The 17,832-nt window shown below is 42.1% G+C and overlaps 1 protein-coding gene across 2 annotated transcripts in view; it reads right to left on the bottom strand.

Annotated features, from left to right (window-relative positions):
* brat (tripartite motif-containing protein brain tumor) overlaps positions 1–17,832 on the bottom strand; it is a 43,687-nt gene that overhangs the window by 7,201 nt on the left and 18,654 nt on the right. Inside the window, exons 1-3 of one of the 2 annotated variants that reach the window (XM_020949068.2) lie at positions 15,284–15,700; positions 7,587–7,894; positions 1,810–5,029 (exon numbers count right to left, since the gene is read on the bottom strand). In XM_020949068.2, the coding sequence (XP_020804727.2) occupies positions 1,810–4,978 (3,169 nt within the window). In that variant the 5' untranslated portion in view covers positions 4,979–5,029; positions 7,587–7,894; positions 15,284–15,700. Of the gene's footprint in view, positions 1–1,809; positions 5,030–7,586; positions 7,895–15,283; positions 15,701–17,832 lie in introns of those variants that run through there. The other variant, XM_086837139.1, reaches the window with a different exon arrangement.

Genomic DNA, 17,832 nt, shown 5'->3' with positions numbered 1-17,832 from the left:
GTTTATCATAGTTTAATGTATATATTTATAAATACATATATGCGTATGTATAGAGACATAGACATATTTAATTGTATAATTATAATAGTTATAAATGTTTTAAGTCTTCTGCACTGATTGCCAACTTTCAGTTAAGTGTTATTTTGTTAATTCCTTAATTTGATTTATCTATGCACACGCTCACATGTTCGCTAATCGATTAAAATTAAAAACAGTCGCATGTGTTTGGTGTGCACATAACTATCCTTGTTAATATTTATTTAAATTCCATTTGACAACAAATCATTTATCAGGCCAAATAACAAATTTGTCGAGTGTTTCAATTACGAAATAATAGGGTTTAAAAAAAATACATATATAAATTCCTAAACAAAAAATAGCTTTAACAGTTATGAACAAAAATGTGTATGTATGTTATTTTAACTATTTTCAGTGCCTTGTTTTAGTTGCAATTGTTGGTCTTGATGGTATTAAAATTAAGAAACGGCAAATGTGTGGTGGTTTTTTGTTTTAATAAAAATTCATTCATCTTTTTGTTTTCGTTTGTGTGTGTTTGTGTTGTTGTACAATAATAATAGTATAAAACAATAAAAAAAACATAAAAACTAAGCGAGTATAAAAATTTGTGAATTGTTGTTTGTGTGTCGCGGTTGGGGTTCGGTTCGGTTTTTGTTTTGTTTTGGGTTCGGTTTTTGATTTCGTATAAAAGTAGCAAACATGTCTTAGAGGATAATAATTAAGGTCTACAATATAAATAATCAGTAATCAATAGGTTCTTGTATAATCAAAAATAATTTATAAACGTAAAAAACAGTTATAATAATATATATATATGTATGTATCAAAATGTGTTTATGCAATCAAAAATAATAATAACAAACAATTTGCGCAATCATATATAGATATATCTAAGAATTACAATCAATTATTACTTATTTAATGCTCGATACGCGGCTTGTTCCTCATTTTGGGTTTTGTTAATTGTTAAATTTAGTTTATATAAAGTTGTGTTTTTTTGTTTATGATCTTCCTTTTTCGTTAATTGGTTTTTAACTTTCGTTTTCACGCAGTTCTTGCATCAAAGTTAAAAAGTGGAGGGATTTCTTCTTGTATTATTTTATAATTATTATTAATTTTTTGTTTTGTGTCATTTTTATTTGTGTTTCTTTCAAAACGAATGAGGAGGAAAGAGAGACTTGCACGCGATAGATGGAGATGGAGGGGGGTCAGAAAAATATATATAGTTCTTTGCTCAGATTTGGGATCCGATATAAAACATGAACGTGAAAATTCACACAGAGATATCCACATATATATATATTTATCGTTGAAACAAATACACACAAAAAAAATATAAAAACTAAGCCTTAAACAGCGTAAATATACATATATATATATAAAAAAATCAAAACAAAATTCAACAATAATTTAAATAGATAATTAATAAAAAAGCAATCCAACAGTGTGCGTGTGTAAGTCGTTAGGCTATGAGAGACGACGACAGTACGACAGTTTTTAGAGGAGAAATAGGGGCAATCAATATATATGTATGTTTAGATTTCGATTCGGTTTCAGTTTCTTTGTATTTCTTCCTGTTGTTTCCCTTCTCAGATCTTAGATTTCGATTCAGTTTAAGCTTTAGATTTAGTATTTAGAGGGGGGAGACCGCGCAAGTCAGACTATTGAGAGAACTAGGCTTAGAGCAGAGAGGTTGAGAGAGCCGGATGACCGTCTGGGTCTCTTCCCTGTTCCGGACTCCCATCCATGGAGTGTGTGTGTTGATTGTGTGTTGTTTGTGTGTTTACATACCCACTGGAGCCAGCTGGACATAGCGATAGATGTAGAGCCGGTAGTCTTTGCTGGCCAGCACCACACTGCCATCGTCCATTAACGCCACGTCGAAGCATTGGGCATGCTTCACCTTCGACTCGAGCGCCGAGATCAGTTGCCCGTCCTGCGTGAAGATCGTCAAATTGAAGTTGTTGTGGTTATCCGCTATCAGGATCTCGCCGTTCGAATTGATTCCAACCCCGATGGGGTAATTGGTGATGCCCTCGCCGCCAATCTGTCGAAGATACTGTCCCTCGTAGTTGAAGACCTTGACGCAATGAGCTCGATTGTCGCTAATGAAGATCTCCTGCTTGTCGTTGACCACCACACCGTTGGGGAACTCCAGATGCTTGGAGCACCCGAACTTGTGCAGCACATTGCCATTCTGATCGAAGATGATCACGCGCATCACCTTGCACTCCACCACAATAATGCGTCCCTTGTTGTCCACAGTCACGCCACGCGGATGCTGCAGTATGGTGGCTCCAAACTTGCGCACAAACTGTCCATACTGATTGTAGATCTGGATCTGGTGCGTCGGTGAGCGTTCGGTGACGATAATGTCCCCGGAGTTGCGAACCACAGCCACTCGGTTCGGGTACAGCAGCTGGGAGTCACGTTTGCCGCACTCACCAAACTGGAACTTGAAGCGTCCCTCCTTGTCGAAGATCTGGATGCGATGGTTGTTCGTGTCCGCCACAATGATGTCGTTTTGGGCATTCACCGCCACACCGCTGGGCTCCGTGAACTGTCCCTCCATGACGCCAAACTCTCCAAACTTGCAGTGGTAAATCATCTTCTGGCGCTTAATCTGCGACTTTGGCGGGTAAATGGTGGCCGACAGCAGTTTGTTGGTCAAGTCTAAGAGCGATTCCGAGCTAACGGCACTGCCACCGCCACTCACCACGGTGCCAACTCCCACCGACGACAGGCTGGCAAAGGCATCGGCCACCGATGAGCTACCTGCTCCTCCGCCATTTGTCACAGACGAAAAGAGATTATCGCTGCCGCCGTTGCTCCACTTCTCGTAGGGATTATAGTGTGCCACGGTGCTGTTGGCACCAGTTCCATTGCTACCGCTGTAGCCACCGCCTCCACGCTTGGGCATCAGCTCGCCAAAGTGCTGCTCCACGGCCAACGCATTGCTGCGATCACGTCCGCTCAAGAGGAGGTTGCCATTGCTGAAGGCTCCACCGCCTACACCACCACCAGTCGAGCTGCTATTGTCCAGCAGACTGCTGCCAGTCAATCCCAGGCCAAGGCCATGGAGCGAGGACTGCGCCTGCAACTGTTGATGATGATGCGATGACGCCTGGTGATGATTGTGATGGCCGCCATGATGATGCGACTGCTGATGGTGTCCGCCATGATGACCACTGCCCGCGCTACTAGCGCTGCTGTTACTTGCGCTCTGTGTGGGCCTAGCAATCGGTGGTTGCTTTCCGTGACCGTTGCTGGTGAGGCTTAAGCCGGCATGACCTCCATCTGAGCTGCTGGCCCGGATATAACCGAAGGTGTTACGAACGCCCGCTTGAATCGACTGATAGTTGGACATAAACTCCATTTCGAAGGGCTGCTGCATCTCCTGGATGCCCGTTTGCAGTTGCTGCTCCAGGGACTTGCGCAGGAGCAGGGCTTCCGCCAGCAGTGATGATGGTGGAGCAGGACTCCGCTCCACTGCCTCGCAGGTGGCCAGACCCTTGTCGATCAGATCCCGGGAACGCTGTTGCCACGCACTGTTGCTGTTCACCTTGGCCGAGTACAGGGACTCCAGTTCCTTGAGCAACTCCGTCTTGCGCTCATCCAGCATGGAGGCAAAAAACTGATGCGTCTCGTTCAGCTCATTGTGCGCCTTCTGATACTGCAGCTTCACCTTGGTGAGATTCTGGTCCGAGTTTCCGGCAATGCCCACAATCTCGCCAATCTTGCCGCGCATATCTGCAAGCAGAGTCTGCAAGGCTGTCTCATTGGCCGAGGTTCCCGCGCTGGATGCTGGTGTCAATCCCGGAGACTGCACATTCTCAAGTTCGTGCAGACCGGTTGAGTGTTCGAGGACAATGCATTCCTTGCAGACCAGAATGCAGCAGGTGCGACAGCTAAACTTCAGCAGCTCCTGCTTGTGACGCGGACAAAAGAGTTGCCTCTGCTGTTGCTGCTGCTGCTGCTGCTGCTGTTGTGGGTGCAGTGAGCCGTAGAGTGAGCTCTCCTCTCGCTGTTGCTCCTGAGAATTTGCCTGGGCGGCAGCGGCTAGCACAATCTTCGAGAGCTGTGACATGGGCTGCGTCGGCAGCAGCTGCTGTTGTTGCTGCTGCTGCTGTTGCTGTTGTGAGTCGAGCTGCTGTTGCTGCTGCTGCAGCATCATGGTCAGCGAGCTGGCGTACTTGAACTCGTTGGAGGCCGGATTGTTGCTCGGTGAGCCAACAGAGCCCAGGGGTGAGCCGGTGCTCGCTTCAAACCCTTTGATCAAGCACACATTGTGTCCGTTGAAGCAGTGCATAAATTCGTGAGCAGTCACACAATTGGCGCACAGATAGCTCTGGCAATCGAAGCACTTGGCCACCGCATCGCTGCACTTGCTCTTGCAGGCGGTGCAACGTGGCGGCGATCCATTGGCGGATGTGTTGCTGGATGAGCTGCTGCTGCCATTGCTGCCACTGCTGCTGTTGCTCCCCTTGCCCGCTCCGACGACCAGGCTGCTGATTCCCGTGTTGCTGTTGCCATTGCCATTGCCCTGCAGATTGCTACCAATCACACCGGGCCCGTTGCTTGTGGTTCCATTGTTGGTGCTGATCACACTGCTGCTGGTGCTGCCGCAGCCGCTGAGACCGCTGGTCGAGGAGCTGCTGGACGATGATGAGGACGATGACGACGAGGACGACGATGAGCAGGATGAGGAGCTAGCCGAGGAGCTGGACGAGACCGAGGCCGAGATGGGATGATGGCCATTGATCACAGTCACCTCGGACCGGGATTTGACGCTGCTCCCGACCGTGTACTCGTCACTGCAGATTGCCGAATCGCTGGCCGGTGGCGATGAGCCGCTCAGCGTGAGCGGGGAGTCTGATAGGTAGCCGGCATGTTCATACGATTCAATCGAGTTCGCCCCGCCCCGCATCGAGTCCAGTGATGGTGTCGGCGAGGACGCCATCTTAGCGCTGTAATTGCCGTCGGTGGCCCCGTTTACCTTTAGGAGTAACAGCTGCAAAGAAACACGGCGAGCGCAGAAATAAAATTGAGAAAAATGAATTATTAACGAGTGCTAATGTGTGTACACGGAAGGAACATTGTGCCCATGGTCGCTGCTCTTCATTTAAACGTGCGGTCGTTATCCTTACAACGGAGCAAGGAGTTTACGACGGCTTCATTCATTTATAATACTTTGAAAGCTTAGCCTATCAAGGACTTGAAATCACTTCAAGAGCGAACCTAAAAGTATGCAACAGGAAGCAACACTAGATTACATTCGAGTCCTTAAATATTTCATTTAGACATCCTTTTTAAAGAATTTCAATTCCACGAGGAGACCCTGCATAGCTAAACATTTAATATACATTTTTGTACATATTATACACTTTTCCCTTGACTGACCATGAGTCACCTGAGGTCCTTACTTGTCTCTCTCTTTATTTTATCCTCATGACTCAGCCGCATTTGGCATTTCCATGGCCCCACCAACAAAACAAAACAAATATATTCCCCTCTTTTACTTAGTCACGCCGTCCTGCCCTTACATTGTTATCATAATTTGTAGTTAATTGCCTCCATCCAGTCGAAGTTTGAAGACTCTAATCCCTCTCAATGCTTGACAGCTGTGACCCGTCTTTTATTAAACATCCTCGAAGAAGACGGTTGAAAGGTGGGTTGAAGACGCACGACTACTCTCCCTCCAAAAAGGGGATCGAATCGAAACTAGGAAACACACGCCCCCACGGAATGCTTTTTAACACAATTCCAATTCCTTACGCCACAATGAAGCGAGGCTGTACTCTGGGATGAAAGTACTTTGGCCGCGAGGGGAATCCCCTGCCACGCACACACGCCTTCCCCCTAATATCCTGCTTTCAGAGGCGAAGACGGAGACGGACACAAATGCAATAAACGCACGCACAGACAGACGGGCAACTTCGCCACTTCACAGAGTCCTTCCCCCTCGTCATAATTTAACTCCCCACCTTTTTTAGCTTCCTTCGCGGTTCGCTGCCTTGGACAGCAGGAAGAGAAGGAGCAGGAGCAGGAGCAGGCATGGCGGCTAGGAAAGTAACAGGAGTTGGAAGGGACGTAGAAATATGAGGGCAATGTGAGGGAGGGGAGTTGTACAACAAACCCCTGTCGCAAAAAAAAAAGTAAACAAAACGATAAAGGCAGCACAACTTTGGTAAGCCAAAGGACATACATCCTTGCACTTTTGTTACAAAAGCGCGTTGCCAAGGCAGCATTATGGCATTATAATTGAAAGCATAAATCATGTGACAGATATTGCATTTTTAAGTTGTTTTACATTGCAAATTGTGTCAAAAAGTATGCCAAATATTAAAAACTTGAGAGAAAGATGAGACTGATGCCTCGAAATTCTTTGTATAAATAAATTAATACCCTTTCTCTCTTCTTGTAAGGGTATAGAATATTCAAGAATGTTATCCTGCCTTCCAGACCAAGCGAAACTTCCGTCAACAAGAAAATCAACGTAAAAGGCAATTGAAGTGAAAGCAAAGAGAGCCAGCGAGACGAAACGAAACGAAATACAAAATCAACCCCGAAAAATGCGCCCAAGGGGGAGTTTTATATGCGAAAGGGATGTGACCCCGGAGAGGGGAAAAAAAGGGAAATGGAGTCCTGCAACTGTCTAGACTGGATGTACATTTATCATGCACACACACACACACCGGCACAATCGGCATACACAGTGGTCCCCAGAAACTCCTTTGGTGTGAACTTTGTTTGCAATTCTAATGTAACAAAACTGCCTCTTTTCTTTAGTTATATGATCTTGAGTCAATGCATATAGACTATTATTGATATTGAATTAAACTGGCTAAGACAGACTATATTGGATTCAAAAGGGTGTCCAAAAACTAATCTTAAAAGCCCAAATATGGTGTATCATAAAAAACAAAACTAATTGATAATATATTCGGTAGCTAAACCATCTCTATAGTACTTGGAAATTGTTATAAGGGAATTCAAACCTCTAGTGTACTCTGCAGAAACCTGAATTATCTATTGGGGTTTTAAGAAGACTAATTTAGAACCCAAAATCGGAGAAAAAACTGGCAAAATATTCTTTAACAGCCACTAAAATGCTTTTAAATTTGAAAATTTTATTTTACTGATCATATTAGAAAAAAGAAAACATTTAAAGTTTTCCACCTATAATCCTTCGTATTAAAAAGGATTCCCTAGGTATTATTTTATTCCTTAACTAACTAACTTTTTGTGGAATATTTGAAGTAAACAAAGCTTTAAATATTAAACATGAGTGAAGGCTTCCAACTACTAAAGGACCTTAATTTTATTTAAATGGTCTTTTGTGATAAAGATTTTAATTTCCATTTAAACATATGCAAATGGATTATTAAACTTTCCTTTTGATTTATCGTGTTTGAAGCTTACTATAATAAAGATACGATTAATCCAAATCCATTTTCGCAATATCCATTAATCCCTGATAAGGGAAAATACACATTTCCGGCGCGGATTCTCATTTTTCACGAGCGACCACTGTACAATGTGATAAACGGAGATAAGCCAACACTTACCTTTACTTTTTTGTTGTAATTTTGTTGTAGAAATTTCTATATATATTTATATTCCAGTTGGTAACGTCGTTTCCTGGTTGTTGTTTTTGCCTTCTTGTTGCTATAGTTTGTTGCTCTTGTTCTCCCTTTCCCTCTCTTTCTCTCACTCTCTACCCGTCTCTGTCTCTGTCTTGAGCGCAGTCTATATGATAAAGTGCGTGGGATGTTGATGGTTGTTGTTGTTCTTGTTCTTGCAGTAACACGTTGAAACAAATTTGTGTAGCATACTTTCAAGAGCTGCCCAGTTATTGCGTCGCGCGCACAAAAGCCTGCAATGGAAATAGGAGAGAAGAGAATGTCATTATTATTGTTATTATTAGAAAGGATAATTAAATGCAAGGCTAGATGACGTCTGCGTGCGTACGTGTTTTCTATTTTCCCTGCGTCCTTGCTATAACGGGAATAAAAAACGCTTCGCTATTTATGTACAATTGCGTGACGTGCGACGTAGCTCCCTGCAAAACTAACTCTGCGCATAATGCAGCGACCCGGGTAAAGCTCACATCGCAGATCCCAACAGCGACGCCGGCAGAGGCGGCGGCAGACAAAAGAGAGAGAGCGCCAAAATGTCCTGGGAATTCGCTCAGCTCCACTCACAACAACAATAGCAGCAACAAGGGGAGTCACTTGCTTGCACAAGTGCATCGGCTGCGGCTACTGTCTGTCTGCGTTTTTCCTCTTTTTTCCCACCATATTAACTAATAAACTTTAGAGAAAGCACGGTGAAACCCCGCCAGAAAATCAGGGAAAAATCAATACATCCTATTTACATTTACCAAAAGAGAGAGACGAATGAGAGAGCCCGTGCAAAGAGAGAGCGCCCTTTTTGCCGAACTGTTGAATGCCGGCTGCAAAAGCAACAATAAAACTGCACCCCCTGCCCACGTCACCACCCCCTCGCAAATGCTTAGCCACCCCTAAAACAATATGGCGGCCAGTCACCCACAGCAAAACAAATAAAAGCAACAACAACAGAAAAGAATACGGAAAACCTCCCCAGAAAGAGCAACAAACGGTTTATTTGCGCGCGCTACAGGTTGCGTGAGAGACAGAAAGGCACAAAAGAGAGACAGGGAGAGAGAGAGAGCACAGCAAGCAGGAAGCGATAACCGATAACTTTGGCCTGCGCATGTTTTTTCCCCAATTTGGGCAACGACCGCCGCCGCAGCCAAAAGCAATAAAAACAAAGCGATGTGCTCTCCCACACACAGACACGGCCCTCCTCCCCCATCACTGTCTCCTCGCTCTATCTCTGTTCTATGTTGCCGCAGAACTTTCGAGTAGAAGAAGCTATGCTAGAAATGACGTTGCAGCTCATCAACATAACTGCATAGCGAAAAATTTCTGTATACCGGCAGACACGGCAGCCGGAAAGAGACAGAGTCGGAGCTAGAAGAGCGAAGAGATGCGGAAAATGGCCAGACGACACACACACACAATAGACAGATTTACACATGTAAAGTAGCGGTAATTTTCGTTTCCTTTTGCCAACTGTTGCGAATCGGTGGGGGATAATAGAAAAAAAAGAAATATTGTTAAGGAAAAAAGCTTTGCGGAGATCTTCAAAAGGTATCGATCACTCACGTTAGCACTTTCGGCTCACACCTGACACTCACACAAACACACACACCTAGAGACATAACCGTGTAGAGGTAAATAAACTGACTCATAAACAAACCACCGGTAATTTCGACAAATTAGTTAATAAACACAAGAATAGCACAAAAACGTCACCGGTTAAAGAGGAAGAGAAACAAGAAGTGTGAACTATGGAATCTATGAATACCCTATAGCAAAAAGACGTATAATTTCTGATTTAGTGATCAACATAAAAATATTTTTCACGTATATGTTAATACATACGAAGATAAAGGTTTACAACTGCTGAAGATCACTTATTAACAAGAATCAAACTTTTATTTTAATTAGACTAAACGATGAAATTTTAACAACAAAAAAAATAATAATTAGTTGTTAATTTTTAAAATTAGCTGACTAGCAATTCTGGACTTTTGACGCTATTGATCTTAACTAAATTTGATGTGAAGAAATTAAATCTTGATAAGATACAATCACTCTACAACCAGAGTATTAATGCAATAATTTACCGTAATATCGTAAAACCGTTGATGAAGAAATAAAGAGGGATGGCTTCTCCTTCCCCTTTTTTGGGTCATAAGTTGATAATGAGTGAGTTGTCTATCGATTAGATTACTCAATTTGTGAGATAGTTGACGGAAGGCATGCGGCCAAAAGGGATACGGGCCAAATCAAACTGACAGTTGGATTGTATATCATGATGAGATTAATATCATTTGGGGCCACAGGCCATTTGAATCGTAGAATTGTTGTGTCGTCTCCGCACTTTTCCGCTTTTCTGGCAAGCGAGTGTGAGTAGAGTGTGCCGTAGCTCAAAGTCGGTGCCATATGTTTTACTTTGCATTATTTTTTTCTGTTTTGGAGGGGCCACAAATTCCAGAGTGCTTGTAAAAGTGTTTAAAAATAGAGAGCAGGCTAATAATCAGAAATGCGAGTGCAGTGCACTGAGGGCGGCGGGCCGCACCCCTTTTCGCTCTACCCCCCCATTCCCTTCCATCTTTTGTAATTAAGCACAGCGAAGAGGCGCACGAGCCGAAGGAGGAAAGCACAACAAAAGGGAGCGGAGAATAGACCAGAACCAGTAAAGAACGGAGCAGAAGAGCCGAACCATGTGAGAAGTGGAACAAACTGCGCCACAGGCATTACTAATGCAAAACAATTTGTACAAGATTATAAATTTCATGGCTCAGGAGAAGTGGAAGGAAAACAAAGCGAAGCGGCTGCGGCTGCGGCGTCGATGACGATGATTATTATGGAGGGAATAATGATCAGAAATAAGAGCGCGGGCAGCAGCACCAAGTTCAAGCCAAAAGCTAGGGTGTGTGGGAGAAAAAAAAAATTAAAAAAGGGGGGTCCGTGCATTGCACTACAGTCATACATCGAAAAGTTCATTTTCTTTAATGTCTTTCATGAGGTTTTTAACTGGTTTAAAAAATTATAGTATTTTAAAGATTAAAAACATGATTTTTACTATCAACTGTATCTTGTCTGTCTTTTGTTATCTTGCCCTTTTTACAATTTTATATATTTAATATTTCCAGGCGAGTACCACTGTAATTCCATAAAAATGCAAATCAAACCAACAACAAAAATAACGAGGAATGAGGCGGAGAGGAATGAAAAAAGAGGAAGAGGAAGCGGGACGCGTTCGTTCTGGTTGTGCAGCAAAATAAACAAGCGTTCCATTTTCATGCATTCCCCTGCGGTCTGTTTTTTTGGGGTTGCAACTGGCGGAATCGTCCAAGCAGCAGCGGCTGCAGCAGAGTTCAATGGTACCCAAAGGCAGAGGCAGGCACAATGGTGGTACAAAATATTGGCAAGGCAAAAAAGTATTGCATACATTAAAAATCGTAAGATTTTAAAATGCTAATAATTAATTAACTTATGAGAAGTCTATTTTGTTTTATATTCCTCAGATTCTTTATATAAATCCCTTCAAGTGAGATGTGGATTTAGTAGTTCACAATATACTTTGTATTTTAGAGCTAACCGTTTGACCAGCATCGTATCCAGAGGATACGTACCCACAAAACTGCAGGGAAAAATATACCAAAAGACCAGCACAAAGAGCACGGCCATAAAACAGAACAAAGCAAACTACGCTTACCTGTTCTGCTCACACACACACACACATATATACATACACACCCAATATTCACATTCTTCTAAGAGATACCACAACAACAAAAACAAAAACGCTGACAGTTGGCAGATAAAATATCCATCCCGATCGCAAAGCCCAAAACACAATTCCAATCCTCATCCCATGAACAAAATCCCAGGTTCCAAGCTCCAAGCTCCATGTACCATCGCATCTCCACAACTTCATCGCAGACAAAGGCACCGCCATCCCAACATCACGACCGACGATTGTTGTTCTTGTTGTCTCGGTTCGATGCAAATTGAAATACAGTAGATATTGGCAAAGAGAAGCAGCAAAGGATGGCGCATCCGTCGGATTCAAATTAATGAATAAAAGATACAAAAGAATTTAAAGAGAACAAATTCTTTTCTTTAATCCAAAATAATTTATTTGACATTCTAATATCATTTTTAAAATATGACCCATTGAAATAAAATAATTGAGTATTTAAAACTTATTCAAGAGGTTTGTTAACAAGCTTCGCTTTCGATTAGGTATAGAAATCGGATCTTGAACATTATAGTAAGATTTGTGATAACCAAGTTTGCAATTCAATATATAAAACTCTAATTACAACCAAGCAAATACCAATTCTCCCATATTACCTGCAATAGGAATATGTTTACGGATTGGAAAAGCATACAACTTAGTATTTATTTGTATAATTCCTGAATTCTGTTCACAAAAAAGTGACTTTATCAATGGATATGTTTACCCAATCTCCACTGTAATCCGCAGCAAAATTCGTCGAATTCTGCGACGTTTGCTCCTCCCGCTTCTTTTTTTTCTGTTAATTTCTCAGACGGTGCCAGCTATGCGTCAGCAGCAGCCGGGCAGCGTCGCGACCCCCAAAGCAGCTGCTGGTGAATGAAATTGACTCGACGCATTTTATTGAAGACAATGGGCGAAAAAAGAAGGAAAGGAAAAGGAAAATCTGCGACTGCGACAAGCAAGCACAAGGGAGTTTTATTGTTGCAGAGTAGAGATGAACAAGAACTGGAAGAAGAATAAGGACAGCAGAAGAGCAGCATCGGCAGCAGCAGCATCCAATTTAGCAGACAAAAACAACGATGTGCCCCGAGATCCCAGACGCCGTGCATATCTCCTCCTTCTACCTCACCCACTCTTCTTGCTCTCTTTCGGGTCGTTCTCCCACGACTAGCTTCGACTCTTTCGCACTCCCGTCAAAGGCACCGCAGGTCAACGGCGTCGTTGCAGTTCTTGTTTTTTTTTTTTTTTTTGTCTTATTTCTTCTTCTTTGTTGTCTCTTTTTTTCTGCACAACATTTTTCTTTCTTACTGCGCTTTGTAGTGTCTGTGGTTCGTTAGCTGCCTCTGCTGCTGCTTACCCTCTCCCTCGCAATGCATTGGCATTAATGGGTGCGAGAGAAAGGGAGATAGCGCGTGTCTGCATGTCCTGGGCTCTACTACACTGGTGGTAGGAAATAGCAAGGCAACCTTGCGCACAGGTACAGTGTCGGCTGGGAAATATTCCATAGTTGTTTCGAACATTCCAGGAATAAAGCTAAAAATACCAAATATGGCATTTTCCAACAAAGTTTTTCTGTATATCTACATATCTTTATCGAGTTATCGACTGCAACATTGAATCTAAGAAGAAATTTAATTAAAAGATATACTTTCTGTTATCAAAAACATATATTTGCGATTTCTACTAAAGGGCTGCAACACCACCAAATCATCCAATCAAGTGAAACGTGTTCGCTCGCCTCGTTTGCGTGTTAAGTTCCGATAAATATTTACTATCTTCTTAACATTTTCAATTAGAGTTGTACCAATTTCGGGTTCCCCTCGTTATCTATTACGTGGTGGCAAAGCGACGCTTTGCGATAGTGCAGACACACATAAAACAGAACAGAGAATACATATTGGTACAGCAAGAAGCGCTAGCAGAGATTGGCTGGGACTGCCAAGCAAGCGAACGACCCCGACCGAGTTCTAGAAATCTCGGCAGAGAACACAGTCGCCGCGGGCAGGAAATGCATTTTACAAAAAAGATTCTTTATTCCGAGTTCTGGAAGATGGCCCAAATCGGCCCTGATCGTGGATAGGAAAGATCATAGTCTTGCTCGTAAACTTATCTGAATTGAAAATCACGGAAAATGTACGGTGCGCAGGTACAGTAAGCTGTAGGTTGTTAATTATTAATTTCTTGGGTTCAAAAGCTTGTACAAAATATAATAATTATACTATTTATTGTCATCTTTATAGTTTGTATAAACGCACAAAATAAATAACTTAAAAGATTCTCAAACTAATGTAACTTTGCCTTGGGCCAAGTAGAATACCAGGTATTTCAGGTATTTCCCGAGTGGTGACCAAAACAACGACTTAAGAATTTCAGGCTTTGTTTCTGCATTAATTATAAACATGTTTTTCCAAATTTAGCAAACAAAAATACAAACTTAGAATCTCTGGTAGACGAAATCAGTCCCGATTAGTTTTAGTACTGGAGAACCTTTGACTTTGGTCATTTCTATTATGTTCTCGCTTTCCGGGGCCCACTGCAATCGGTTCTATATAAACATTATATTATAAAGCACAGCCAGTGGGGACAGTTTTTAATCAGAGATCAAATCGAGCGTGAAACAAGACACATGGAATAAATAGCGTTCGACAGACATGTTATGCTGTATTTCTTCTTTCCGTTCTGTACATTTGTTTTATGTTTGCACACACACAGAGAGATAAAAACAAATTTTAAACACGTTTTTAGAGTTTTTGTATAGTATATTTTTTTAGTTGGGTTCGGCACACACAAACACACACTCACTCACGCAGTTTGTATATTAATGAGGAGCCCCAAGCGTGGCTCACACGTCGATCAGCCTGTCAGTCAGTCTCTACACAGTGATTAAATTTGGAGAACATTGGCGTAATAATTTTTTGTTTAAAATACACACGAGAAACAAGAAAACCAACTCGTGTTTTATTCTTCCGCATCGACGCAACAACAATAACGAATAACGATATCAACAACAAAACCCAATGGCGGGGAATTGTTGAAACAGTTGGGTCGGAATAAATAGGCTCGACTCTCGGATTTTATTTTTATACGTTTTCTTTATTGTGGAAGCGGGAAGGTCGCGCTTCGAGTTGAAGGAAGTACGCACCCCTTGGGCTTTAAAGGTTGTTAAACCGTCTCGTTATCAGATCTCTTTTTATCAATAAAATAATACAAATTGCTGAGATATTTTAGAAGCTATTTCTTCCAATTTTAAACTAAAGATACATTTTATTTTTTAAATATTATGAAAACTAACTCTTTTTTTACGATAAATCTTTAATATTCCATGGACAAATATTGCCGGCAACAATTTAAACGGACGCGAGTGTAGAAAGCGCAGGGGGGCGCAAAACAAAATAAGGAATGAGATAATAATAACAAAAAGCGTACAAACGTAAAAAAGTTAATGCAAACAACAACACAACGCGCCCCGTCAAAAAGAACAAACACACACACACGCACAGAATCGTAGAAGGAAGACGGAACGCAAAGAAGACAGCAAGAAAATGTTTTGTTGCATTGCAACAAACAGAAACAATGCAAGTGATGCGTCGCCAGAAGGAGACAGAGACAGCGAGAGAGAATTCGTAGACAAAACCAATGAAGAAGCGCAGCAGGAAAAAGGCAACACTCGCTCACATTCACACACACACACTCACACACAGATACAGCCACGCACTCACGTACGCGATTCTAAACAAGTTGATGAACTCTACAGCGGCTGCGACGCCAACGTCAGCGTCAGCATCAGGGAAAGAAGAAGCAGAACTAAAGCAGAACTAAAGCAGAACCAAACAATTTGTTTCTTTCGTTTTTTTGTTGGCTTTTTTTTATATGTACATATAATAATCTTATTTGATCGGTACTCTGTACTCGGTTGCATACGTACATAGGCTAGGTATGTGTATGTTATTGTTGCACTTAGATTTACTTATTATTCCACTAGTATTAATACTTTTATTGCTTTTTCCGCACAGTTCACTCGCACGCACGTACACAGGAACGCTCTTATATTCTCTCTGAACGCGACGAAAAATTAACGCGATTGATCGTCTTTCCGTGTTTATCCGGCTTGTAAAATTTGCAAATAGCTTATAGCCTTAAATATAGCATATTTTAAATTTAATGTAACAAAGAACAAACGTGCGTCGAGTCGAAAAATTGCGGCGAAAAAATTTTTTTTCGAATGGCCCGCTTGCACTTGTATTTATAGGTTTCACTCAAAGCGGAACGTTCCGTTCTTGTGGATGGCTCTCTTCTCTCGTGGCGAGAGAGCGAGCGTTGAGAACTGAATGAGAATGAAACTGGCAAAGAAGAATTTTTACAAGACATGTCGAACACGGAACGAGGAACCGGGAACGGACGGAATTGGTACGAACGCCAAGCCGACGACAAAAAAAAACTCACCCAACCAGTTATCACCAGCGGGAGAGACAAAGAACCAGCCAGAGAGAGGGTGGGAGCGCCAGAGAGCAACGGAGGCGAAATCTAGTTTCGGCTGCAGAACGACGACGCCAGAGGAATGGAATGGAATGGCAATTGGAACTGAGTGCAGACATATGTATGTACATACATACATACAGGCATACCCACGGCTAGGCAACGCCAGCTGCGCTGCCCGCAATGAGACTGACCTCTGACAACCTCCTACACACTCAAACGTACATACGGACATGGTATGTACATACATATATATATGTACAACCGGAGCAGTGCACTCCAAGTATTCCGGTCTCAGTATGTACATATAAGTGTGGGAGTGAGTTGCAGTTGCAAAGAGCGCACAGGAAGAGAACCAAAAAAAGGGCTGCACGTAGCGGAGGAGAAGGAAATGGTAAATGCAGAAAATAACACTAGTCGTGGGGTAATTTGTTCGGTTTTTTTTTTCTTTTTGTTGTCGTTTTGGAGTAAAACCCCCATGCATAGAACGGTTGCACGCAGCGTGTCAAAAGATTATCGTTAGAATTTATTTTCGGTTCTGTTTCGCAAAAACTGATTATTCAGAAGAATTTGCATAAATTCATATTGTTATAGTGTTATAATTGAATGGAAGCTGAACTGGAAACCATAATTACAGGTTCCATTAAATTTAGCGATGGTTGAACACCCCGGACGGGTAGTGAATTAGGAATTCATCCGAAATTCAAATTTTTACAAATATTGTTGAGTGACAAATATTTTAAATTATACACTTTTGTCAATTTTAAAATAATATTGCTTAGTATTAATAATAATACTGATGTTCTGCTCAACAATTGATCAATTAAATCGGTAAAATTATTCTTAAATATAGTGTGGCTGAACTGCTATTTATCTGCTCCAGAGAAAGGAAGAACCCAGTAATCACACACACACACACACACACACACACACACATACATACACCTGTCTTGTGTATGTATAAGCGAGTTTAAGCTCTTTATGGTCATTACCAACCTGGCAAGTACAACAATAAGCGACTAGTTTACAACCGACTTTGCCGCTTCCACCGCTGATGCAATAGGTGGTGAGAGGGAGGGGGAGAGAGAGGGGGAGAAAGGAGCGGCAACGGCGGGAACGGGAATGGAATTGGAAATGGGAATGTAAAAGTCTGCGCGCGCTTGCGTCATGTGCGTTTCTTCAACTCTTCGATCGACAGCGCGCGCGGCTCAAAGAACAGCGTGGAATGGCAAAACCGCCGTTTGGCGTCTCTGTCGCGTCGCAGTCGACGCAGACGTCGGGCTACGTCCGGAGAACAACAAAAACCAGTCTAGAAACGCGCACGCCGCTCAACTCTATAATTATGCTGCCGTTTAAGTGTGTGTATATACACCTATATATACAAGCATACAAATACATATATGTATATGTACTGCCTGGCACAAAGGGCCTTAAACTTTGCTTAAAGTCAAGGTCAGTGATTTCTTGTTCGCCAATTGCGATTCATATCGCAACAGAGGCTGCGTGACTCACGCACCCGCCCACCTTTCGAACAAGAGTTAGTTCGATTATGTTCGATCCAATTAAGTTTAAACTTTAAAGTGATGCCTCTGAAGTCTGTATTATAATCTCCATCATTACTGTTTATGTTTTTTATACGGTTAAACTATGTATGCATCTATTGATGAAGAAGGCTCGTCAAATGTATCTTATAGATTGCATTTTTAACTAGCAGATAACTTTAAACTGGTAATATTCTGTAGATTTGAAGTAAGCTCATCCATTTCTCATATATTACACTGAAAGTGTATAAAATCCCGGCCTAGTTTTATAACATATAAATATATTTTAAGAAATTAAATGACTAAACACGTATTTCCCAGCTCTTTACCAAAAGATATTTCCTTATAATTTCTTCCCTATATCTCATCAAAAATAAATGGATTAGCAGGTATCCAAAAGTGGCGCTCTATACTTCTGTTCCCTTCTGATTAGCTTCGCCATTATTCCAAGAATTGA

Source organism: Drosophila serrata, unplaced genomic scaffold (genome assembly GCF_035046125.1).
Source record: "Drosophila serrata isolate PLE 108 unplaced genomic scaffold, ASM3504612v1 contig_302, whole genome shotgun sequence".
Classification (NCBI taxonomy): Eukaryota; Metazoa; Arthropoda; class Insecta; order Diptera; family Drosophilidae; genus Drosophila; species Drosophila serrata.
Note: the sequence above shows the minus strand (reverse complement) of the source record. Positions and strands in the feature narration are given on the sequence as shown.